We start from the raw sequence: 26,193 nt of genomic DNA, 5'->3' as shown, positions 1-26,193 counted from the left end.
TGTAGAACAATAATATTTCATAACATTTATATAGCATAACTTATTCAGCCATTTTCCAACTGATAGTCACCCACTTAGTTTCCAGTTTCTTGCCACTACAACATGGCTGCTAAAACATTTTTACACATGTGGTTTCTTTTCCCTTTTTTATGATCTCTTTGGGACATAGAGACACTGCTGGATCAAAGGGTATGCAGTTTGATAGCCCTTTGGGCATAGTTCCAAATTGCCTTTCATAATCCAATGATCAGTTCACAATTCCACCAACAATGTATCAGTGTTCCAGTTTTCCCACATCCCCTCAAATGTTCACCATTATCTTTTCCCGTCATTTTAGCCAATCTGAGAGGTATATACTTTAGAGTTGGACTTAAGACATTCTTTAGTTTTCCTTATCCAGGATTCCTGTTGATTTAAGACATTCTTTTCTTATCATGGAACCTAACTAAATTTAGCTCAATGTTGTAACTAGTCCAAATTAATTTAGAGTTTTTCCATTGTGGAAACAAAATTTTACAAATATATTTTATTTTCTACAATCACCAGAGGTGTGACTTATCCTTGCTTGGCTAATCATTGGCCAGCTGCTCTTTAATTCCATTGGTTTTGATGAAACATCTTCAAACCCTGTAAAGGGCTAAATGATCCCTCTTTTCAAAGTGTTTAGAATACTTTTTTTTTGGTAGGTCCACAGATTAGAAAAGGGAGACAAAGAAACATACATCAGAGTCAACTAGATGATCTTTGAGTTCCTGTGATCCCCATTATCACATAAGATACTGGGAATGAAGCTAGAAAAGGAAAAAGGGAGGAGAGAAGAGAGAATAGAAAACTAATAAGGAGAACTAGCCCTCAAGTCAGGAATTCGGCCTCAGATTTTTAATGGCTGTGTTGTGGGAAATCACTTAATCCTGATTTGAAGGAAGGAAGGAGGGAGAAAGTGAGGAAGAGAAAAAAGGAAGGAAGGGAAGGAAAGAAAGAAAAAACAGACAACGATTAAGAATCTTCAAGTTGAATATGAATGGCTTTCATTTTTAGAATGTATCATTGGAAGGATTTGAAACGAGGTCTTTCTGGTTCTGAAATTAACTATCTTTCAGCTAGACCTAGATACTATGGTATAGAAGAAAGATTATTTTTGTAGAAAACTTCAGACAGAAAGCTTTTTTTGAGGGGGATCCTCAAAGGATCATCTAAAAATTGCAGTTGTTTGGAAATAAAATGTTAACATAACATCTCTCTTTGTGTTCATATATATTCATATATGTGTGTTTCTGTCTGTGTACATACGTATGTGTATGGAACGCCAAGAAAGGTTATCAGGGATAATGTAGAGAAAATGCCAGAGCAGGATAGGAAGTTTAACTCAAGAAGCCTAAGATTTCTTCCACTCCACAGACGTTTTGATGCTAGAAGGATTCCCAGAGAATGCCTTCCTCTCCATTCAACCCAGACATAGTCATCGCTTCACTCAGGAAGTCAGGAGAACCTGCCTAAATGTTCCACAGCTGAAACCAGTCAACCTCAAGGTACTCATCTTCCTTTGCACATTACCCCACAACATATCACGAACGCACCCAAAACACTCTAGTTAGATTTCACAACCATTTATTATCCCCCTACTACGTGCGCAGCGCTGTGCCAGACAACGTGAAGACCAGAACCGAAAAAGAAGCCTTCTCTCCCCCAGACCTCAGGGAGCTTGCAAGCCAGGAACTTTCCTCCAGTGATTGCTTCTCTGGGCAGCTGCACCTGAGGCGCGTTGGTCCCGCCCCCAGAGGCACTCAAGAAGAAGGGGCTGAGGACACTTGGATGGCAAGAGGGAGGAGTTAGGGGAGGAGTGGGGCAGCTAGAACAGCTGGCTGAGTGCTGAGCTCAGCTCTACGCTGACCTGCCTTCTCGTTCTCCTCTCCATCCTAAGGTAAGTCGGAAGAAAACTGCCCTCCCTTCAGCCCCCTTTTGGAGGTCTCGGTAACAAGAATTGTGTTTGGAGTGGGGGGTGGAGGGAGTGTCTCGGGACAGTGCCTCTTGAGGGCTTCCCAGATGCAATCTGGACTCAGAGGAGTGGGATAGTATTGGTCAAAGCCTGGGTTGCCTGGATTTTTCCCTTGCTCTCTCCCTTCGGCCAGTTTGAGTGAGGTATATTCTTGGCTTTGACCAGTTTGTTGGAAGGTGAAGGGGTTGGTGCCCTTCCACTCTCCTCACATGTGCTCCTTGAGGCAATCATTGGTAGGGCCAAGAGCAGCAGGCTCTTCCTCAGCCTCTTTAGTGCCCACCTTCAGAGGTCAGTGGGTTGGACACTGTTTCCTTTGACATTGGGAATTATAAAACTCCCTGAAGTGAGTGTAGGGGAAGAAAAAGATGGGGCTGGGGAATGAATGGTAAAGTTAGTATGCTATGACCCCAGGGACTGAAGTCTTAATTATCTTCTGGTTGAAATAAAGCCTAGAGGTTGGAGGGAAACATGTATAGTCCCAATTGGAGATGGTACTGGGGACAGATCAGCAAGTAAAGACAGAAGGAAATTGAGTTCATTCTTGGGGAGGAGATAGCTCCTCAAAGTAATAAACACCAAAATATTGGTCCCAATAATGACATAAATGTGTTTTAGTCCAGAAAATGAATGCTTCACCAGCTTCAGGAACTGGTTCACGTTCTGAAGGCAACAATGCAAGACCTTTTTTCTATGCTCAACCCACAGCACAACCCCCATTGCCAAATCCGTGGTACCTAAATCCTGCCTATAGTCCTTATTGTGTGTCAGCAACAGGTAAGACAAATGATGACTGCAAACCTACAAATCAGCTTTGTGAAGTGCATATTTTTAAAACGTTTCAATGAACAAACAGTTATCTATCATTGCCCCTCCTTTTCCTCCTGCCTCTTCTAAATCAGAAAGACTGTGATGGCTAACTTTGATAACAACCCATCTTAAGAATATTCTGATTTATTCCATCTAGAGTTTCCATCCAATAGAAAGCTAAAGTTCCTGATCTGTGTACCTCTTTTGCTGTTTTGTTTTGCTTACTGATGATGTTAAGAGGAAAATTTCAATAGAGATAGGTCTTCATACAAAGAAAGTAGTTTAGAAGCATTTTTAAAAGAGAAAATTGCATTTAAGGTTTCTTTGGACTTGGAACACCAGATGGCAATGATTCCAGAGAGATAGTGGAGTGAAAGCTAAGGAGTTAAGTAGGATAGTATTGGCCTTTAGACTCTTAGCTAGCCCTTAGGGCACCGCTACAAGAAGGGAGTATCTTTAGCCTTGCCATGGTACTATTTAGGGAAAAAAACTTCATAAAATAAAACCTAGATGTCTGTTTATTTTCCCTGATAGCATTACAGAGAGAGGGCTTTCATACCCAGCTGATCCCATGCTTTTTGAGAGTTCATTAACATTTCTGGCAGCTGTACTTGGTTGTTCCTCCCTTTAAAGTAGAAAAGTTCTTTTTTTTTTTTTTTTTTTTTTTTTTTAATGAGCAAAATGCCTCATTTTAAAGGGAAAAAAAAGCTACACAGAAATCTAAGAAGTTTAAATTTGATACATCCATGGGACGGGTTTCAAACTGATAGATACATCCATGGGACGGGTTTAAATTTTATAAGTACTGAGGTTACATTTTACTATACAAATATACAGAGAGATATCTTATTTAACAATTATATAGAGAGTGTGGCTTGGTTAAGAAGCAGGAAAATTAGAGTGGTCCACTGCCCATAATGTGACATAATGGCCATAACAACTATTATAAACTTTGGTTAAAGAAATAGAAGTATAATACTCAGAGCAATGAGGATGATGGTTCCATTATATTCTATGCTGGCCAAAGCATAGGCAAAATATATTCAGTCATTATTACTATATTATTGGAGAGATCCTGGTAAACTAGAAAGTGACCAGAATGCATGAAGAAATATCTAAGGCTAAGTTGAAGTTGCTGAGAAAATCTTTACTCTGGAAAAGAAAAGATTAAGGACAGAGTAACAAAATTACTAATTAGTAATAATCTTCAAATATTTAAAGTATTATCATGATTGGGGGAAAACCTAATTTTTCTGCATCTTTTTAAAAGGCAGAACCTGAGCCAATGAGCAACAGTCTTAGGGAAGAAACATGTGACCCAATAAGGGTAACTATCAAAAGTATTTTTTTTTTTTTAAGTTCAAAATACCTCAGAGGTGTTAACTTCCTGGTCCCTGCAAACATTCAAGAACATAAATAGGTACCTGTTGGAAAGAGGATTCCTGGATGAGAAATTAAGATAGATGACTTTAAGGTCCCTTCTAGTTCTAATCATCTAATTTGACCCACTCATAGAATTTTAGAACCATCAGGAAGTACCTCTTATAATTTATAATTTTTAAATTTAAGTGCTTATTCATTTCCCACACATTCCTGAATAGCTTTTGCTTAAGAGAGTTTGTTTTAAAAAAAAAAAAAAAGATGTTAGTGTTTCATATGACAATTACAATATAGTATTAATCACTAGAGTGGCAATTGTAATTCTCTTCGACAAAATTGAGTTCGATTTTATGAATAATGATCATATACCTAGTCTACACACTTTGGACCAGAATTTCCTTTCCAGAAAATTATCTACATAATTTGCCTTGTAACTTAATATCATTTCAGTCCTAGTAAGGTCTCCTTTTCTGAAGAGTATTAGAAAATAATTCTTTTAATTTATGAGGAGGAGGAAATGGGGGAGAGATCCATCATAGATCCATCAACCAAATTTTCCTCCAAGTCTAAGAATTCTTAGTTAGGGACCTTTCTCTTGGCTGTTGTATAAGGGACAATCATCTGTTAACATGGTCAACTTTTTTTTTTTTTTTTTTTTTTACCAGAGTCTTTATTCCTTCCACATTATAAATTACAATCCCTCCATATTTTATTTTTTCTAGCAAATAAATAAATAAAATAGAAGAAATTTAAAATAAGAAAAACAACCCTGGAATCTACCTTCTCTGCCAACAATTAGGCAGCAGAGAGCCACATAATGTTTCTTTTTTTTTTTCTTTTTTTTTTTTAAATAACTTTTTATTAACAGAACCCATGCCAGGGTAATTTTTTTTTTTTTAACAACATTATCCCTTGCATTCACTTCTGTTCTGATTTTTTTTTTTCCCCCTTTCTCCCTTCACCCTCTCGCCTAGATGGCAAGCAGTCCTAGGCATGTTAAATATGTCACAGTATATCCTAGATACAATATATGTGTGCAGAACCGAACTGTTCTCTTGTTGCACAGAGAGTATTGGATTCAGAAAGTAGGAATAACCCGGGAAGAAAAATAAGAATGCAAACAGTTTACATTCATTTCCCAGTGTTCTTTCTTTGGGTGTAGCTGCTTCTGTCCACCATTGATCAATTGAAACTGAGTTAGATCTCTTTGTCAAAGAAATCCACTTCCATCAGAATACATTGTCATACAGTATCGTTGTTGAGGTATATAATGATCTCCTGGTTCGGCTCATTTCACTCGGCATCAGTTCATGTAATTCTCTCCATGCCTCTCTGTTTTCATCCTGCTGGTCATTTCTTATAGAACAATAATATTCCATAACATTCATATACCACAATTTACCCAACCATCCTCCAATTGATGGGCATCCATTCACTTTCCAGTTTCTAGTCACTACAAACAGGGCTGCCACAAACATTTTGGCACATACAGGTCCCTTTCCCTTCTTTAGTATCTCTTTGGGGTATAAACCCACTAGTAGCACTGCTGGATCAAAGGGTATGCATAGTTTGATAACTTTTTGGGCATAATTCCAGACTGCTCTCCAGAATGGTTGGATTCATTCACAACTCCACCAACAATGGATCAGTGCCGCAGTTTTCCCCCATCCCCTCCAACATTCATCATTATTTTTTCCTGTCATCTTAGCCAATCTGACAGGTGTGTAGTGGTATCTCAGTTGTCTTAATTTGCATTTCTCTGATCAACAGTGATTTGGAACACTCTTTCATATGATTGGAAATAGTTTCAATTTCGTCATCTGAAAATTGTCTGTTTATATCCTTTGACCATTTATCAATTGGATAATGGCTTGATTTCTTGTGAATTAGAGTCAATTCGCTATATATTTTGGAAATGAGGCCATTGTCAGAACCTTTAACTGTGAAGATGTTTTCCCAGTTTGTTGCTTCCCTTCTAATCTTGTTTGCATTAGTTTTGTTTGTACAAAGGCTTTTTAATTTGATATAATCAAAATTTTCTATTTTGTGATCAATAATGGTCTCTAGTTCATCTTTGGTGACAAATTTCTTCCTCTTCCACAAGTCTGAGAAACTATCCTATGTTCCTCTAATTTATTTATAATCTCGTTCTTTATGCCTAAATCATGGATCCATTTTGATCTTATCTTGGTATACGGTTTTATGTGTGGGTCCATGTATGGTCAACTTTTCATTACAACTTCTTTTGATTCTCTGTTGAGCCTGGATGTGGAAAAGGGAGGTGTTCAGAACTTGAATCATTTAGATCTAAACCAGTCCCTAACTCTAAAGGACATTCACCCTCCTTTTCTCTTACTAAATTATTGCTAATTATAATCTTACAGTCATTTTTAAACAGATAATAATAATTCTAAGTTAAGTATTCTTATAAGTATTATTACTTATAATAATAATAAGTATTAGGTATAGTCCAAATATGGATAGAGTGCCAGGCTTGACCTCGGGAAGACACATTTACCTGAATTCAAATCTAGCCTCAGACACTTATTGGCTATGTGATCTTAGGCAAGTACTTAACCTGGTTTGTCTCAGTTTCCTCCTCCGTAAAATGAATTAGAGAAGGAAGTGGCAAACAACTTCAGTATTTTTGCTAGGAAAACCTCAAATGAGGTCGCAGACTTGAATGTGATGAGAACAACTTGACAACAATGACATAGGCCATGTGTTCCTAGTCAATGAGTAGATTTACTGTGATAAAATTAAAAAACCCAGAGAAAATATATCCCTTTCCTTTAATCTACCAAGTCTATAAATCTGATCAGATGTAAGAGAACCATGGTTATCATCAGATTTAATTTAGGTTAAGACTAAGAACTCACTGTAGAAATTCACATTCTTTTGTTTCTTCCCTAGGATTCAGAAATGGAAATCCATACATTCCATATTATTCAGTTGCTCTACATGAGTACCCTGGCTTTTTCTTGCCACAAGCTCCTGTACCTACCAGAGTGAACAGAAGACCCTATTTTCATCCTCAGTCTTCATTTCCTATGTTCCAGCATGCTGCACATTTCTATCATTACAGCAACCCTTCAAAAAAAACAGAAACCAAAGAGACCCAGACTGATCTCCCCCAGCTTGAAAACAAATCCAAAAAGCAGCAAGATTCAAAGTCTGATGCTAATGGTTGCAATGTAGGTAGCTTTACAGGTAGAGTGACTAATGTCGCCTCTGGAAAAAAAGCTGCAGTTTTGTCCTCCTTTGTGCAAGAGAGAGAGGTTCATAGTAAAAGCCCTCCTAAAAATACAGCATACAGAAGCATCTCTCCAGGAAGCTATGCCCTTGAAAAGGAAGAGGTAAGAATAGAATATGGAGATGGTTCTCCTGCAATACAGCTCTGGAAATCCTTTAAAGAAACCATCCCTCTTTATGATTTGACACATGGCCAAGCAGTACCACAGAACATAGTACAATGTGATTTATTTTCAGTGAGCTCCTGTGAAAGAGTGGGGGTTCTATATGCCCCTCATAAAGAAGAAAAAATGCCAACTGTAGACTATTCAGAAGATAAACAGTATCTTGAAGCTGTACAGGATAAAGAAGTCAAGATGTCAGGGCCCAAGCTGGAAGGAAATTTAGATAAAAATAAGGAGAGTGTAGCCACTCAAAAATGTTCAGTAGCCCTAGATACAGCAACTCCCTGGCAATCTGATGAGCTTAACAGATCAGGTAAAAAAGTCCCTTCAATGGCAAGTCCAAGTCTGTCAGTGTTGAGGACACCAAATGGGTCTACTCAAGAACTGAACCAGCAAGCAAGATCAGTTTGTTCTAACAGAGAGACCATTAATGGCCTGAGTCAAGAGGCCCCCACCCCAAATAGACACAATGGACAGACCAAGTTAGGAGATGGTTTTTGGAGCAATGAATCAGGCAGGTTTGTGTCCTCTCCCACCTGGCTGGCTCGCTTTGAGAAGATTGATGCCAGTCTCCATTCCTTGCCTCAGAGGAAGAGTTTAAGTGTTAGCTCCACATACCCATCTTCTAGAAATGAAGTGTCTTCCCTGAATAATGTGCCTATAACTGACTTTGTACTTGAGAAGAACACATATCTCAAAAGCAGAGAGGGCACTGAACAGGAGGCTAAGATCCAGGCTGATCATTATAATGAGAAAGAGGGAGCAGTCATGATGGTAGGTGAAACTGATGATGTAGTTGTCCATGATACTGAAGAGAACCCAAGTGGAAAGATTAAAGGACCTATTAAAAGAGGGAGGGAGCAGGAAGTTCTACCTAACTATCCCACCCAGAAAACCTGTTTGCTCAAGAAAAAAGAGTGTCTCTCTGATCCTGATTCTGAAGAATTGTGGGGAATAGAAGATGAAGATGTTGGTTATGACAAAAATTTAAATGAGGTTGAATATATTTTTGAAGCAGTTGACCCACAGGAAGATTTGACCCCTTCTAATAGGGGCTTTTACCAAGAGATTGGTCAAGAGGTAATCTGGAAGCCACCTTGTACTACCACATTGTCCCAGCTAATTGTTTGGCCTGTAAAAAACAAAGTCAGAACAAAAACTGGTGCCTATGAAAATACTGCCTTCCTTCGTAAGCTTAAGGACAAAGACTACTATGAAACTGCTTGTGGCAAGCTTCTGAAAAAACGAATGGTGGTCAAGAGAAAAGGTAAGCCCCATAGAAACTTGGAACTATTTTCAAAATGTTTGATTGGGAATACCTAGAATTACTTTTGAATGATGGTGATGTTAAAGAGTGAGGAATTGAAAGTGAAAATACATAACATCTTAAACTTAAAAAAATTAAAAGTTTTTTTTTTTTTTTTTTTTGAGCCTTTCAACTAGCTTATGGACAGAACTATAACTAGTAGTTTTAAAACTCAGATTAATCTCTGCTTGTAGTAAGTGGTCCTAAGTAGGATTCTCAAAACAATTTTTAATTTATCCTAGGAAGTTTGTGAAGTAATCACAAATACATTTGAGAGAAAAATTGAGAAGTATAGGGAATAGAATGTCAGTTGAAGATACTTAATCAAACCCATGAGATTTGGATTTTAGTTAGTGCAGTAGAAAGAACCTGAACCTGGTGTTCAAATCTCACCTCTTGCTTTTTTTTAATGTGTATTTCTATTATAATTTGTACATATCATTTGCCATTTCTGGACTTCCAGTTTCTCATCTCTAAAAGGAGGGAGCTAGACTAGATGACCTCTCCAAGGTCCTTTTTAGTTTTAATTCTATGATGTTAGGTTTCATTAGAGAAACTTTGGGTTCTTTCCCTTACAACCTCTGGGAAGAAAAGAAGCATCTGGAATTATCATTCTCCTTCCAGGTCTACTCTTATATCTGAACCTTGTTACAGAGAAATTGTTTATGGAAGGAGGGTAGAAAAGAAGTTGGTCTATTTGGAAAGGAAGGGAGGAAAGAAGTCTGGGAACAGGACAAGAGAGGTGAATAATTTGAGGAACTGTGTATAAGCAGAAACTCCTAAACAAGCAAAAAGAAAGATGTGAAAAGTCTGTAGTCTGTTGCCTCTCCCCTTACCTAGTATCTGAATTCCTGTTCCCCTTATCTGTTATTCTGGAATACATATGTTTAATTGTGGTACCCTCTAAATTGTCTCATCCTGAGATGAAATCTTAATGGCCCTGTCCTAGGTATGGCTCTACCTGTCATTTAGGAATGCAACCAACAAGCTTCCTAAGACTTTCTGTCACCATCTAAGAAAGTATATGGCAAGAAGAGAAGATAAGTATCTCTGTCCTCTAGAAGTGTCCAATTCAGTTGGGTAGTAGAATCAGGTTATAAATTCGCCATATACGGGAGAGATTAACATGTTTTGGAGTGGTAAGAGAAGGAGAATTGAGGTAGGTGAGAATTGAAAGATGAGTTAAATTTTGAAAGAATAAGGTAAATTAGAAAACATGCTAGACTAAGAAGAAAATATGATTAGTAGACATATTTAAGACTGTGCATAGAATTTAGGAGTGTGTGTGTATGTATATATATATATATATATATATATACAAATATACACAATCACCCACACACATGTGTGTATGTATATGTTTGTATATGTTTGTGTGTATGTGTTAATATAGACATTATTCTTAGTTCACAACCTATGACAGTTTTTGCCCTCTCCTGGCCTAGTGGAAAGAACCCTGGATTTAAGTTGGGAGAGCTGAATTAAAATTCAGTTTTGCCACTTTCTAGCTTTGTGATTTAGTACAAGCATCTTCCTTTTTAAAATTTTTTTTTATTTTTTATTAAGCCTGGATTTGTTCATCTTAAAAATTGAGGTTGCAATTAAATGATACTTAGGGGTCTTACCAGTTACAAGTTTATGACCCCTTTAGTTCATGTGACAACTGTGTTATTGTGGTGTGGGAATATTTTTGTAGTCTTGTAGTACTGACAGAGTTTTGAGAGTGTTTGAATGTCTGAGGATATTTGAATGATCTTGTTTCTGAATAATCTTGTTAAACACCAGACTCACATAGTACAAATCATCAGAATACTATTTAACTATTTCTTCTGCTTCTCATCTGCAGTTTTTTTTTAAATTAAAGTATGCCTCGTTATCTATTATTATAGCTTTTTATTTTTGTCTTAGAAATTCAAACTGGTTAAAGATGTTAATTTTCAAGAGAAAATATCCATACCAGATATGTAATGACATTGATATAGCATTTGATACTTACAGTGCAATTTAGGTATAATCTCATTCTTTTCTCTGGGATCCATCAGAATTTATTAGAAAAAGTTAACTCCACCTAAAATGTAAAGAAAGTAAAGCTCAGACTTTAAATATTTGTCCAGTGTCACACTTAAGTAGAACTGGGGCTAGCCCTAAGGGCTCACAGTGATTATTTTGGATTTGTTTGGGGTTAAATTGGATTGTTTTCATCATATTCCCTTTGAACAGATAAATCAAAATTCTAGTTGACCTGATTCCATCCATTCCCCCCCACCCTCCATCCTTATAAACCATATAATAAGAGTATTGTGGGGAAAGAATCTAGTACCAAAGGAAAACTTTTCCACTCAACCTAATTTTTATTTTAATGAGAACTGAAAAATAATTTTCTTTTCTTTTTTTTTTTGTACCACTACACCATAAGCTCCTTAGCAGTTTTTGTCTTTCTTTGAATTCTCAGAGTTTAGCATAACGCTTGGCATATAGTCAGGACTGAATAAATGCTGGGTTTGATACAATTATTGTTACCACTTTTTAAAAGTTAGCAAAATGAAAGCTTTGCATTTATCCCCATTTTAGACAACCGAGGCAAATCAAGGATAATTGGATTGTTCAGGGTCACAGAGCTTTTTAAATGTCTTAGGCTAAATGTGAAGTCAGGTTTTCCTAACTTCAGTCCCAATGTTCTATCCACTGGTCCACCTAACTACCTAATAGCTTAGAAATGTATTGATGTTCTATTTTCATAGTTAGCCAAATGACACAGAGGTTTAATATGTGACTCCTTCCTTCAGTTAAATTGGACAGGCTAAAAAGAAAGATACTTCGTAAATGCAAGGATATAAGACCGGAAGCAGAAACTGTAGAAGTATGGACAGTACCAAGATATAGCATACACAGAGGTGGGTATGTAATTTGTGTAGATAACAAATCTGGTGGGATGTAAGAGGTTGGTCTTTGAATTAGTTCTGAGCCCCCATCTAAATACAATTTCTATAAAAAGCTGAGGATTAAAACTGTGTGAGGAATTGTCAGTGGGAAGGTGTTTAATGGAATGAGCAAGTGTAAAAATAGAACTCGTCTTATGTTTCTTAAGATAAAATTGGCACTTACATGTTTTTTGCCTGTATATAATTTTAAAAATGTAGGCTACTGTATGTTATAAGCAGACCTAGGAACCTGATGCATCTTTCTCCATATGGAAGACATGTTCAAAGATCCAACTTAAAAGTGGATTGTTGGGAATATCTTATCTTCTACTATGATCCCCAATTACCTGAGGAAGCTTCCTGTTAACAAATGTTCATACTAATATAGGGAATAAAATCCCTGATTGGGAATGGGAGTAGGAGGAAAGAAAATAAGTATGCAAGAAAAAAAATCTGGGCATGTAGAGCCATAAAACCAATTTTTAAAAGTTTTAAAATTATATGATAGGTGATAGCTAAGTAACAATTTAACATTGGTCTGACATTAATAAATTTTTTTCTTTTCTACCACATAAATAAAGACTTTTAATTTGTTTGATTCTTTATAGGATATGGATCAAAGAAATCTAGCTACAGAAAATATGTTCCTGCTAGGGACAACTGGTGACAAGTGCATGGAACCTGCCTACTTTTACTTTGATTTAAGTTAGAGATAGCTGTTTATGTACAATCATAATAGGGAAAAGATACTCTTATATAATGCTGTACAATTTACTGAACAAAATCTGGCTCTCTGAGAAACCTTCAGAATGTGAATTTACAAATAAACAGAAATTGCATAAATGTGTGGCTCTCACTTTTTCTTTGGGTGGGTGGGGAAATGGGGAAGGATGCTACTGAATAAATATTTGAAAATAAGAATGAAGTTGGTTATTTATCAGCTCCTGTATTTCTCTTTTAATTTTTTGTGTCTTCCATCTGAGGATCCTATTCATCTCTTTTGGATGGGGAGGAGTAAATGGAATTCTTTTTTTTTTTTTTTTTTTTTTTTCAGTAGGAGGGGTAAAGGAAGCTGATAATATATTTTAAATGCTTTTTCTCACTATTTATTTGTGTTTTTTCCTTTGTTCTTATTCTATAACCAGTAAATGGTCATTTTAACTAGACACTACTTGCATATTATATCAGAACACTGGCTATCAAGCTGTTGCTATTTTTTTTTTTTTTTAAGACACTGGAGGCATCTGATTCCTGGGTTGGGATGCTATGGCATTCATTATTGGTCAATTTGTGTTTTAGGTGAGCTGTAATGGAACATGACTTTAATACTATTATAATTTTCTATTTTTTTTTTTAAGGTCCACTACCCATCTCCTGAGAGATGGGTAATTATCATTACATAAGCAGGCAGGCATTGAAAGGCTACCCTTAGGTAAAGACCAGCAAAATTCATATAAAATATAACATTTTGACCTTATGACAAAGTTCTTTTATTTTTGTTGGATTGCCTGGCAACATTGTCCTAGGTTTCTAAGACTAGTAATAAAAGAAACCTGACATCTAGCCCATCCTCCTTATTTTACAAACAAGGGAATAAGGCCCAGAAAAGTAAAATGACTTGCTTAAGATCATGGGAAGTAAATGGCAAAACCAGGATGTAAAATTGTGTTCTGACTCCAAATTCAAATTCAATTCTTGTTCTGCTATTATGTCTGTCAAGCATGGACCAAGTGTTGCTGTGGTTTGAAGACAGAAAACAGAAACCATTTGTATAGTTGGTGGGTTTTTTTTTTTTTTTTTTTTTTTTTTTTTTTAGAAATTGCCTTATACCTGTCTAAACTGGCTGAGAATGTTGGTGCAGACATATACTCCATGTTACTAGAAATTGAGACTGGTGGATTTCATGATGAACTCATGAAATATTGAATGGTGGGTTTGGATGTCCAAAGAATCCTCTCATATGGAAACAGAATTAGGGAGTTATTTATACCAGCTGTTTTTGTTAGTCCTCAATTCCTTGAGAGCAGGGGTGTTTTCCTCTTCTTTTCTGTTTATCTACAATGTATGAATCATTCATGATAGTTTACCTAACAAAACTGGATGCTACTTTTAGTATAATAGACAAAACTAAAAGCCTCTGGAACCAAAGAAAGGTCCATTTACACTCGCTTCACCCTTGACTAACACCTCAGGAAAGACTGACAGGGAAAGGAGGAATAAGCGCCCTCAAGTGAAGAGAAATGGGTTAGGAGAAGTATCTGGTATCTGGCATCGAATCTGGTTATGTCTGCAAAATGAGCTCTCCAAAGAGCTTCGCTTTGAAGAATGGTCCCTAAGAATTCCTTCCCAATAAGCCTAACTCACTCTGAGTTTCAGAACCACGGTCAGTTCTCAAAGCTACATTTTCCACTTGCCGGTATTTTTCACTGCCTTTTCATCCCTTTCATATTTTTTGGATAGATTTTTTAAAAAAAAAGCAACCATAGGAACGGCTGTGATTTTTTGTATGTGGACGATACGTGAGAGAGAAAAGAATTTGTGGACAAATCAGAGCGAAAATAATTCAAGATCCTTCAGAGTTTTCATGGTTTCCCCAATTCTCCCTCCCCCCCTCCAGTTTGCTAATCTTCAGTATGCTACTGTCATAGAACTTTCAAAAAACGGAAAGAAGAAACTTTAATTGTAAAGACGCTTATTTTTAAAAAATAATAATAATAATGAATCCCAAGGAAAAGGCCGTGGCTTTCTTTTTTTTTCCCCTTGCTTTTGCACTCTTTCACCCCCAAAGCATTTTTTTTACGGGGGAGGGGAAAAAAAAAGTGAGTCTAATAGAAAATTCTGAAGGTGAAGACACTTAAAGTCCATATAAAGAAAACTTGGAAGGAATGTACAAGAGATTAAAAGTGACTTTGAAGGATATTAATGTGTAGCAGAGTGGCGCAGCGGAAGCGTGCTGGGCCCATAACCCAGAGGTCGATGGATCGAAACCATCCTCTGCTAGAAGTTTTTTTCTACTGTAAAAATGTCCAAGGCGATATAATTTCTCTTTCTGAAATCTGTACTATCTAGTTGGTAAACTTGAATTGTTGCACTGGGTACGGTAAAACTCTCCTAGGTGTATTTTCTGTGTTTTTCTGAACACTTTCCATAGGAGTAGCAAAAAGCAGTAAGTTCTCAAGACTGCATTCCTCACTTTGAGAATAATTCATTGTTGCTTGATCTTTAAAAACCTTTCTCTAGGTGGGCTTTGTGTGTCTCCAGCTATTTACAGTTTAGAGACCAATACAGTAAAAACCTGTTAAGACTTCTAATTTATGTAGAAGAGGTATATAAACGTCTTCATAAATATATATATATTTTTAAATCCATCATCTCTTTATCTACAAATAGGCAGCATTTTTCAACATAAGTCCTTTGGAATTGTGGTTGGTCATTTTGTTGATCAGAATTTCCAACTCTTTCTAATTTGTTTGTCTTTACAATATTATTGTTGTTTCAATTATTTTTCTGTTCGTGCTCACTTCACTCTGCTCCAATTCATATAAATCTTCCTGGGTTTAACTGAAACTATCCTCTTATTGTTTTTAACATGAATGTTCCATCACAGATTGAGTTGGTCAATTGCATTTCTGATATTCATTTGCCTATGAATGTGGAAATAAACCCAGACAAAAGAGACAGTGGCACCATGGGCTGATTGTTGTCCTTTGTACTGGAAGGTACAAAATGACAGCATTATGTTAAAGTTAAGGTCCAGTGTGTCCAACTGGTTGATCAGGCAAATGCTAGCATGGAAGGCCATACCATTAATCAGGCATAAATAGTGCATATAAAAATTTGAATTCGAGATACTTCTAAATTTGCACATCTCGTGTTTCTTTTGAGCTACTACAATTGTGCTTCTCTCAGAACACAGCACCTTCTTTGATGCAAGCTGCCATGCTGGGCAGTTCTTTGCAGTGTCTCATGTCATACGGTCTATATTCCAAAGTTATTCAACCAGTCCTTACGTACCTTTAAATCATTTTTTCTGACCAGATGGTGAGGACAGAGGCCCTCCCTCACCTGAAGATCCACAAATAGTTCTTAGTTCACTAAGTGAAGAGAGTTCATTTGATCAAGCAGTTTTCATATACACTCAATGCCAGCTAAGCAGACAATTAAAAGGTTTGTTATCACTATGCAAAAAGTTAACAAGAAACAGTCAAAGAATATTTATGTATTCTCCAAAGTACAGAAGGAAAATCCTATCGTATATTTCCAGGATCAGGTTTACTAAGCCTCCACATGTATTAGTAGGGGAGAGAGAATATTGTGTGTTCTAAGGCAAAGCTTAAACTGTGGGTCATGGAATCATATAATTGAATGTGAGGGTTACAAAATTATGATATGTTATCCGAAAGCATTGGATTTGCATACCTATTTTAAATACACACACACACACACACACACACACACACATACACTCAGTCTTGTAAAAATTTCTTGGTGAAAAAGAATCAAGAGTGGAAAAAGTTTAAGAAGCCCTGCTCTAAGAAATACTTCATCATTGGCCACTTTTCATTATGTAAGCATTGTTTTAAATAGTGGAGGAAATATAAATGTTCCTATGTCTTGAAACTATTATTTTGTATAGATCTTCTGTAAAGATGGCCCATATCTTCATATATGTATATATGTCTCAGTTTTGGGGAAACCTTAGACATAAAATATTTCTGTTTTATTTATGAGATTCCCCCCGTTTGGTTCTGGGGTAGAGGCAAAATGACCTAGAGAGTACAGTCCTTTCTAGAAGTCGTCCGAGAATATATATTCCAAGAATACTGAGTTATAACTCAGAATATAGTACTGAGTACAATACTATAATACAACTGCTCCAACCGATCAGACAGACTTATTTAAGGCGAGACTTCAACGAAGGTCTTACTGATTGCAGTTCAGCTTTGAAGAGGACGTAGTACGAAGTCAAAGGATCAGGTTCCAACCAAAATGGAGCAAGAGTCAAAGAGAAAGTCTGAATAGAGTAGTAGTTGAAGTAGTCGGGGCTGAAGGGAAAAGAAAATAGCAGAGGGAGCAGATGCAATTTGTCACAGACAAAAAAAGCAAAGAATGCCGAAACCCGGGATTGAACCAGGGACCTTTAGATCTTCAGTCTAACGCTCTCCCAACTGAGCTATTTCGGCTTATTTGCGAGCATTTTTGGGTATACTATTCTGCTCTACAGTAAACAGTTTTTAATTGTTTCAGTTCTAAGAGTTTCTACAGGGAAAATTGTCGATTCGAATAATTGATTGCGAATCAGTTCTGGTTACACTGAATTTGTCAAGTCTTCACTCTAATTCTGTTTCAGCGTGAATGAAGTAGCATTTCAGTGGGACAACTTCTGCTATGTGAAAGAAGCACCAGGAAATTTCACTGATTGTGTTGAACTAGACCTGTTATTTCATCGATATACAGAATACTACTGAAGTAAATTACACTTGCAACGCAGTCAAGTGAAGATCTCACCTTCTCTTCAAGTTAGAGCTTTTGAGAATTCTTGAGAAACTAAGTACTATGTTCATCCTAGCCTATAGGAGAATAAGGGAGAGCAGCATAAAGAATCCAAAAAGAAAAGTATTCCAAAATGAAATGGAAGACAGGGATCTCTAGTGTCAAATGCTGCGAAAGGATGATATATTCGCTATAAAACCTCCTTCCAACAGTCCGTGATAAACTATCCCATCTCATATATATGGAATTGAGGAGAAAATGAGGTCAAGCTTGGAAAGCCTATGTAAGAAATACTGTTCTTGAAAGTCTCTTAATAGAGTACTCCAGATGTTCCCTTGGGGATGATGTAGCTTAGTTAACATTCTGTGTGACAATCCAAATCTAGAAATACCTCAAAAAGCTAGAACTAAAGGCCAAAGCTTATTTCCTTAGATACGTAAGTATTATCTCTTATAGTGTACATCACAACCAACCATGACATTCTCATACTGTGCGATGTTTCCCCGTGTCTTCCCAGAAATTCTCCAGAGGAGCTCTACTGAACAAGTGGAAAGTCTTTCTTTGAAAGATTTAAGAACACTGATTAACACAACGATTAACCACGACACCAAAGGAGCAATGATCAAGAATATTTCCCACCTTCTGGTAAAGATAGGGAAAAACTCAAAATAGAGAATGACATTTTTAAATATATGGGCTCAATATGGGAATTTATTTTTCTTGGCTATTCACATCTGGTGTAAAAGTTCTGCAGGGAGGTGGTCAGGAGAAAAAATAGATTGTTAAATAAAAAAATTAATTTTTAAAAAGAAAAAAATAATGGATATATGTATCTGTTTACGTGCTGTATTTCCCACTCCTCCAATAGAATGGATGAGTCTTGAGGGATTGTTTTTGGTTTGGGCATTGTATTCCTACAATCCTGAATTACGTGATCTAGATAAATCGTTATTGGGTAGGATTGGGATGGATTGGTTGGATTGGATAGGATTGAATGGAACTGATCTGCAGGGTGACCTCCATAAATAACACCTGGGTCAATCACTTGAGCAAGGGATGAACTGAAACCAGAATGGGGATGTCTATGAGGACCAATTGGAAGGGAATCTGTAATTGCCTTTTTTGGCCCAAGGGAAATTGAAAAAGGAAGGTCCAGAGTGACGATTTCAGAAAGCCTTGCTTTCTTCTCCCTGAAGACTTGAAGTACCTCCGGTGTGACTTTTTCCACATATCAATCTATCCCTTTCCCCCCCGGCCAAATCTCCCTCCAGCTACGGATTTCCTTGAGAAAAGGACGTTTTCACTCTACACAAGGGGTGTTACAAGGAAAACGTGGCCCTGTGACAGTTCTCTGGAAAATGGAATAGGGAACTCGCCTTCTATGGAAATCCTATTTAAAGAACACTCTGACACAAAAAAAGCCACCAAGTAATTCGTTTGGAAAATCTGCGGAATAGAAAGATTCGACTGCGATAACAAAGCAGGACATACTCTAGCAGGACATACTATAGAGTACTAAATTCGACTGCGATAACGAAGCAGGACATACTATAGAGTGATAACAAAGCAGGACATACTCTAGCAGGACATACTATAGAGTACTAAATTCGACTGCGATAACGAAGCAGGACATACTATAGAGTACCTACGAAGTTTTCAAAAATCTCCTCTCTTGCCGAAACCCGGGATCGAACCAGGGACCTTTAGATCTTCAGTCTAACGCTCTCCCAACTGAGCTATTTCGGCCCAACTGAAAAGTTATATCCCTGGTTTTCCTTCCTATAAGTTAAAGTTTCACAATTTCAAGATTATAAAAAATGTTGGTAGGAAAAAAATGGAACCTAATAGCCAAATACACTATTTTGCTCTAATTTTGAAAGAAAAGAAAAATGTTCCATCTTCGTGTCAAAAGGAGAATTTTATGCATTTGACTGAACAGAAAGAATGAAACATCTGGGATCTTCTGAGACCCCATCTGTCTACCTCGTTTATACTAGTTGTGAGACAGGTAGTTCACTAACTTGGTCCATTTGTGGTGGGAACTCTGATAGCTCTGGAAAAGGAACGTAAAGATAAAGGAATACGGGGGCATCAGAGGGGAACCAAGAGATGGAGGAAAAACTTGGAGGGATAGATAAAACATATACTTATAGATATAAGCAAGTGTGTTAACTGACGAATTAAGTAATTAACCAGGACTGCTCACATAAACCTTCGTTTAAACAAACCACTTGATAGATTGGGTCGACATTGGCCCGACGTTGGCCCGACGTTGGCCGTATACAGTAGTAAAAGATTCTTTTTTTGAAAAATCACATGTTGTAAAATTAGCTACCGTCCCTGGGTGGGCTCGAACCACCAACCTTTCGGTTAACAGCCGAACGCGCTAACCGATTGCGCCACAGAGACTAGCTTGCTCGGGATTCGAATAGGGTTCCCTACAGATGTAAAGGAAAGAAACTTTGTTCCTCTAAGATGTATTGATTAGACAAATTCGTTAACCCAGAAGTTGTTTTTCAATTCTTCCAAAGCTTTGCACAAGACTAATCAAGAGGGACAGAAGAAAAGTCGTTGAATCAGTGTGCCCGGCAGAACCCAGAGTTCCCCAATGGGTACTCTTCTTCTTTTTTTCTCCTATTTTTACGCTCCTCTTTAAACTAGATAAAACTTGTTAACATGGGCTCTAAAACAACTGTACTATGTTAGAACTTTCCTCCTTCATAGGGTAGTATGATAATGGAGTTACACAATAACCAGTCAATCAGAAAGGCTTCCGAAGCCCCAAACAGCTTGACCTAGCAGTGATCCTTTGCGAATGAACTCTAGCCGAATTTGGAAATCCTGTAGCTACCAGAAACAACAGAACCAGTTTTTTTTATCAGCTTAAGAGCAATCTTAAGGAGAAGCTTAACTCAAGATTTTGCTTAGGATTTTCTAAACATCTTTCTTTGGAAACTGAGGTTTTAATCGTTTATTTAAGCGTTCACACATACTTCTCCCTCTGAAGTGCTACAGTAAATTTTCATGTGCAGGTCTGTAGAAAATTATTCTCTCCAGATTCCAACTTCCAGAAAAGATAGGAAGGGATATCTACGAGTGTCTGTTGTTTCTTCCTCACACAGAAAAACAACTTAGTTTACGCGTACTTTGTTTTTTTTTCTTTTGTTGTTGTTGTTTTACCGTTTTGTTTTTTGTTTTTTGTTTTCTTGAGGGGGGAGAGGTTCGAGAAATTTCAAAAAGTCGCCTGCCCTCTCTGAGGTTCGAACTCAGGACCTTCAGATTATGAGACTGACGCGCTGCCTACTGCGCTAAGAAGGCGGCTATACCCAAGCCACTTGTTCTTGAGAGAAAACAATTTATCAGCCAAGTATTTTGAACATGATAAGTCTTTAATTAAAAAACAAAAACAAAAAACCCTCCTAAATGAAATGATTTCAGCAAAAAAAAAAATAATAATAACAAGAGTGCCTCCCTTCTCTTCATTATTTCCCATGTAATATATACACATATATGTTTATATTACATACACACATATATTTGTTTGCTTTTTTTCTCAATTATTAGATTGTAAGGTCCTTGAAGGCAAGCATGATATTTTGCTTCTTTTGTATCCCTTGTGGAGTGCTTGGCATATGGTAGGATCTTGATAATTAATTCCTTTAATTAAAACCTTCCTTGATTGACTGATAGCATAACAAACAATTTGAGATGATTCCAAAGCAATCCTTACAGGAAAGTCATCCCAAAATGGTTTTATCCATAAAAATGAGAAAGGATCTGAATTAGGCATTCAGGAAAAAAAAAAAAAAAACCTTAGAAAAGCATCAAATGAAAACAAAGCAGACTAACACACATGTAAAAAAAGTAAATTCTTGTTATCAAGAAAATGAAGGTTAAAAATAAATACATAATGGAGCAAAATTAGTTCTTTCAAAAACAAGTTTAGGGGTAGAGTCAAGATGTTGAAGAAAAGGAAACATTTTTGCCTGCTTCCCTCATCACTTCTCCACAAGGACCTAGAAAATGCACTAGACCAAATTCTGATCAGGAATGCCAAGAAAAAGTAACAGTGAGTCTTCTTTTCAGCTCAGGGCAGCTTAGAAAGACAAAGAGGTCTGGGAATCCTGGGCTCAGAGCAGATATAAAGAACAAAAGAAAGGGGAAAAAAAGAAAAAGACTATTTCTGAGAGTTAAGTGTACCACAAATCTCCTCCCTCTGCATCCGAGGCCATCTCCAGACCTCTTACTCTATATCTTGTCATTGGACCCTCTGATGACTTTGGAGGAGAGAGTGAGGCTAGTGACTTTACACAGCCCCACTTAAATCCCAATTCACTTCCAGGTCTTTGTTCTCTCGAGAACGAAGATCAAACAACCACCAAAACCAACGACAAACCTGAGGAGAAGAACTTTCTTGCTGATTTAGTTTCTCTTCAGTTCCTTCGTTCTCCAAGAGGACCATGACATCAGGGAGGTGATGCCATGACATGCAAGTGAATTGACATTTAAGTGTAGGAGGGCTGTGCAAGATCCCCTGCCTCACTTCCCCTTCCAGAGCCATTTGGGTCCAGGGGCAAGATATAGATCAAGACGACTGGAGATGGCACTGGATGAAAGGGGAGACCTCAGTGTGGAAACGGAAGAAGAGAAGAAACGATTGTCCCTGTCTGCTCTCAACAACTTCTACGGACAGTTAAGGCACGTAAATGATAAGTATAATGCAAATTTGTTTCGATGAAAAGATAATAAACTGGAAGAGATCGGAAAGAATTAGCCGTGTCTAGGGAGGGGAACTTTGAAACCTGGAAAAAGTAAATAGGTGGACACTTAAGAACTGTGTAGAGAATGCTTTGTAAGGCTGGAAGATAGTGGGTTTGAGTGGGTAGGCTGCTGTAAGAAATGCGTGGGTGAATCTGATTCAGCCGGAAGGGAGGTTGTGAAAAAAGTTTGGAGAAGTGGGTTGGAGCCACAGTGCAAAGCCTATTTGCTTTCAGATGGTTCTAACTAGAATGATCCAAAGGTCCAGAGATTTTGAGAGAAGGCCTCTCAGATACGTTTGATCTTTACTGGATGTAAACGAGAATAATTAGAGCAATGGAGTATTAACTCAAAGTCCTTTTCCGTAGTAAGAAAGACAGATAACAAGTTCAAAGCAGGTTGTAAAACACTTGAGAATGATTTTTTTTTAAAAGTCTGATAGCAGAAAAGAACTAGTTAGTTTTGTCCTCCAAAGTTAAGTGAAGAAGCTTTTATTCGTGTGCCTTCTTAGCGCAGTAGGCAGCGCGTCAGTCTCATAATCTGAAGGTCCTGAGTTCGAGCCTCAGAGAGGGCAGTACGTTTTTGTGAACCCATAAAAAGATTAGTATGATAAACTCTAAATGCCGAAGAAAGTTCAACCCACTACAGCGATGACCAAGCGCACTCGGTACTGAATTTTATTAGACATCAGAATATAGAGACATTAATTTCCCAAGATCCCCCTCCCCCTTTAATTCTTCAGAAAAACTTAAGTGTGGACCTTTAGACACAGAAACCCTGAGTCACAGTTTGGGACCACAGTTAGGGCCTCTTCTCTCTCTTTCCCTCCTCTTTTCCACCTGTACTTGAGATTTAGACAGGAAAGTCGCGAAAACGAGAATGGCAAGCCCTCATATTTCTGGATCCCTAAATCCAGATTTCATTTCCCAGGAGATAGAAAAAGTTACGACTCAAATTCAAGGAGGAAGCAGCGCCATCTGGTGGGCGCTTTCTCAGAGAGGATTGTACACTAAGCGTAGTGAACCGTCTGCGGGCTGTATCTAAGAGCCACGGTCAAAAATATTTCTTCAGCTGCTCCTTTTGTAGAAGGCTGAAGAGAAACTGAAGAACGTAAAATCCCTGGGACTCAGAAAACCGCTTTCTGCTTGAATTTTTAAGGAGCAACATAAAGGAAAAAAGCTTGGGAGCAGAGGTGGGAAAGTTGGAAGTCTCCCAAAGCTGTCCCGGTTGGCAAGGAAATATCTGATACTGATTCAGAATAATTTGTAAAATCACTTGCTAGGGACGGAGAAGATTCCTTCAACAGGAAGGAAAATGGAGTTGACCCTCAACTCTTTTTCTTCTGTGCCACTTCACTTGGTGGGGGATCTCATCACCTCTCATAGATCTAATTTTACTCTCTCCCAGCTGAAGATTTTCAGATCTGCTGATCCTGTTCTGACCTTTATGCTGACTTCCAATCTGGCTCTCAAACTGTCTTTTAGACAATTAAATTCAACACCTCTACAACTCAATATATTTCCCCCAAGTCCCTACTTCGCCTCCCAGGCTTCTCGGAATTTACCTGAACACTTGTTTTGAAATCTGACAGGTATAGCATGTATCCCTTTCGGTATACAGGGAAAAAGTGATCTTGGAAAAGCAAGAGAAAAGGTCTCTGTGGCGCAATCGGTTAGCGCGTTCGGCTGTTAACCGAAAGGTTGGTGGTTCGAGCCCACCCAGGGACGTTTTTCCTTTGGGGGGGCAGATGATGGGTTTCTGAAAACTGAGACATTCCTAGCCACACAAACTCCCCCGCCGTTCACTGAGCAGGCAAAGCGTCACCGCAGAGGACTTTGGTAAAGAGGTTGTTTTATTCCATCTAAGCACAGTACCCAACATATTCTGGGAATTTTGTCATTACATTTCGATTGATACCAGTTGTATTTTATCTTCCTCACTCTGGCCTTCTTGTGCTTTTTGCATAGGTTTTCCTCTGATAAGCCTTTTTTTCCCAGGGATAAGAGACCAAAATTTACACCACAGGTGACCAAGCTAAGAAAACACCCTGCTTCTCTCCTTCTTCTCCTACATATGCCTTTTGATTTACACTCTGAACTTGGGGTTTTAATTTACCTGGGTTCAAATCTCATTTCATACACTGAACTGGAGGACCAGGGCTGACAGCTTCCTCATCTGCAAAATAAAAGGATTGAATTAGAGTCCAGCTAATTCCTTTCACTTAAAAATCTAAGGTATACAATCTGTTCAGTGGATATAATTCATACCTACATTCCATATCTGCAGGCAGTGTTATGAGGGACATGCTTTACAAAACTTTAATAACTGCAAAAAATGTGAACTGTTCACACCATCAAAAAGTATGAATAGAGCACAGATCCTAAAGTCAGGAGACCCAACCTCAAATACTTACTGATCCTGGGCAAGTTAATTAATCCAGATTGCTTTCTCCCTTCTTAGCAATATAAAAATATTAGGAGGGACTCTTTTTTTCCAGAACTAAGGCCCCGGCAAGCAAACTGACCTGGAACTTGTCATAACAATAATCCTTTGCAATCACCTCTGAAACTGATGGTCCCCGAGCTCAGGCAAGTCCCAACAGATCCAAACACAAAGATCTGCTATGACTTTTTATCATTAGACAATCTTACCTGGACTGTACCTCACCACTGTTGCTACACTACAATATGTGATTCTTTTGTTTAGCAACAGTTAATGAAGACACAGCTCTACTAATTCAGGAAACCTCATGAGGGAAGAGCCCTGACACTTGTGTCTAGATCCCCTCTTAGCTTTCAAGCTGTTTCCCTCACTTCTGTTTGAATCCCAGCTCTCCAAGGAAAGGACTTTCTGCTAGTGAATCAGCCTTGTCAATCTCCAAAAGGACAAGTTATGGAAAAAGAAGGAAGCTCTGAAGGGAGAATTGTTACTTGAGAAAAGGAACCCTAGAATCCTCTTCTGAAGTTAGGAGGAGAGGGGGAGAAATGAAAGGGAAGGATCAGGACATTTCTCTCTCCTGGAGGTGAAAACATTACCTTGCATGTAACCAAGTGACCCATAGAGTTGAGTTTTGGATGCATGTACCAAATGCTTTTCTGTTATGGGCCAGAACTTGAAACAAGGTGCTAAGTCAGTGGAATTGATGGAGACAATCGTTATCTAATTTTGCATGATGCTTAACGGTTCTCTAGTTCAGTACTTATACTTAGTACTTACTATAGTTCCACAAGATTCACACCTTTAAGAGAGCATATATAAACTAGGAGCCTCAACTAGGATTCATTCGGGGAGATTCAGAAGCCAGAGCTCAAGCTCTTGGAACCAAGACTACAGAAGGCCTCTAAGAAATCTAACCGGGCCGCAGGAAAGGAGACAAGACTTGGAAAGAGACAATAAAGGATTTGGACTTTAACACTTGACTGAACTGAAACTAAAGCTACCTCCAGAGACCCCAAGAAAACCCCAACACGAGAAGATTCCATTTTAGAGAGAATATTACACTTTTCAATAATAGCAATCAAACATTATTAATCAAATGCATTCCAAAACTTCATGAGTAATACAAGCTTTAATCCCACTAGGAACAAATTACCAATCATTTCCTAGGACTTGACAATAAACAAGTCTTATTCTAATCACCAGCTGATCTCTCTCTGCATAAAGACCACGTGTTTCTCTTTGAGGTTGCCTGATAAATCAGCAAATCTTTGTCAATCAGCACTGCATCTGTGGAAGTCAGCTGATGGAGAAGCTGTCATGAATTCAACTCAATTTAATAAACGTTTATCAAGCACTTACAATAGTAGGTGCTAAGTGCTGAGCTAAGCATTGGGAATACAATTAAGAAAAAAAGAGTCAGATTCTGCCCTCATGGAGTTTACTAATTATGGAGATGACATAAAAAAAGAAGAAAAAGCTAAAGAGTTAAGAAGAGGGGGCTATACCCAGCAAGGGGATCCGATGTTCTCTATAGTGGAAACCAAGCAGAGCTTCAGATAGAAAATGAAATTTGGAGAATAATAAATAGAATGTTGGGTTCTAGCTAAGTTTCTCATGATTAGTATTGCCTTTTTTTTTTTAGAATGTCTTCGAGAGCTCTGGAGGCATGCAGTGTAA

General features: G+C 37.8%; 1 protein-coding gene and 7 non-coding genes across 8 annotated transcripts; 4 read left to right on the top strand and 4 right to left on the bottom strand.

Annotated features, from left to right (window-relative positions):
• Positions 1-1,796: 1,796 nt before the first annotated feature.
• LOC111719184 lies at positions 1,797-12,671 on the top strand. The gene is made up of 5 exons (XM_031947865.1): positions 1,797-1,921; positions 2,612-2,770; positions 7,097-8,866; positions 11,692-11,799; positions 12,435-12,671. The coding sequence occupies exons 2-5, from the start codon at positions 2,620-2,622 to the stop codon at positions 12,491-12,493; spliced, it is 2,088 nt and encodes a 695-aa protein (XP_031803725.1). The 5' UTR covers positions 1,797-1,921; positions 2,612-2,619; the 3' UTR covers positions 12,494-12,671.
• A 2,083-nt stretch (positions 12,672-14,754) lies between these two features.
• TRNAM-CAU lies at positions 14,755-14,826 on the top strand. Its single transcript has one exon. It is a non-coding gene; the product is annotated as a tRNA-Met (tRNA).
• Positions 14,827-16,936: 2,110 nt separating this feature from the next.
• TRNAF-GAA lies at positions 16,937-17,009 on the bottom strand. The gene has a single exon. It is a non-coding gene; the product is annotated as a tRNA-Phe (tRNA).
• Positions 17,010-18,992: 1,983 nt separating this feature from the next.
• On the bottom strand, positions 18,993-19,065 carry TRNAF-GAA. Its single transcript has one exon. It is a non-coding gene; the product is annotated as a tRNA-Phe (tRNA).
• A 589-nt stretch (positions 19,066-19,654) lies between these two features.
• TRNAN-GUU lies at positions 19,655-19,728 on the bottom strand. The gene has a single exon. It is a non-coding gene; the product is annotated as a tRNA-Asn (tRNA).
• An 836-nt stretch (positions 19,729-20,564) lies between these two features.
• Positions 20,565-20,637, bottom strand: TRNAM-CAU. The gene has a single exon. It is a non-coding gene; the product is annotated as a tRNA-Met (tRNA).
• A 1,941-nt stretch (positions 20,638-22,578) lies between these two features.
• On the top strand, positions 22,579-22,651 carry TRNAM-CAU. The gene has a single exon. It is a non-coding gene; the product is annotated as a tRNA-Met (tRNA).
• A 1,079-nt stretch (positions 22,652-23,730) lies between these two features.
• On the top strand, positions 23,731-23,804 carry TRNAN-GUU. The gene has a single exon. It is a non-coding gene; the product is annotated as a tRNA-Asn (tRNA).
• The last annotated feature ends 2,389 nt before the right edge of the window (positions 23,805-26,193 follow it).

This window comes from Sarcophilus harrisii, chromosome 1 (assembly GCF_902635505.1).
Source record: "Sarcophilus harrisii chromosome 1, mSarHar1.11, whole genome shotgun sequence".
NCBI classification, from domain to species: domain Eukaryota; kingdom Metazoa; phylum Chordata; class Mammalia; order Dasyuromorphia; family Dasyuridae; genus Sarcophilus; species Sarcophilus harrisii.
The sequence above is the reverse complement of the archived record's forward strand: the minus strand, read 5'-3'. Positions and strand labels throughout refer to the sequence as shown.

Excerpts from the sequence above, each read along its gene's own strand:
- LOC111719184 (XM_031947865.1), top strand. The coding sequence starts at position 2,620 with ATGAATGCTTCACCAGCTTCAGGAACTGGTTCACGTTCTGAAGGCAAC. Across the intron at positions 8,867-11,691 it reads AATGGTGGTCAAGAGAAAAG|TTAAATTGGACAGGCTAAAA; the intron begins GTAAGCCCCATA and ends TCCTTCCTTCAG. Across the intron at positions 11,800-12,434 it reads AAGATATAGCATACACAGAG|GATATGGATCAAAGAAATCT; the intron begins GTGGGTATGTAA and ends GATTCTTTATAG.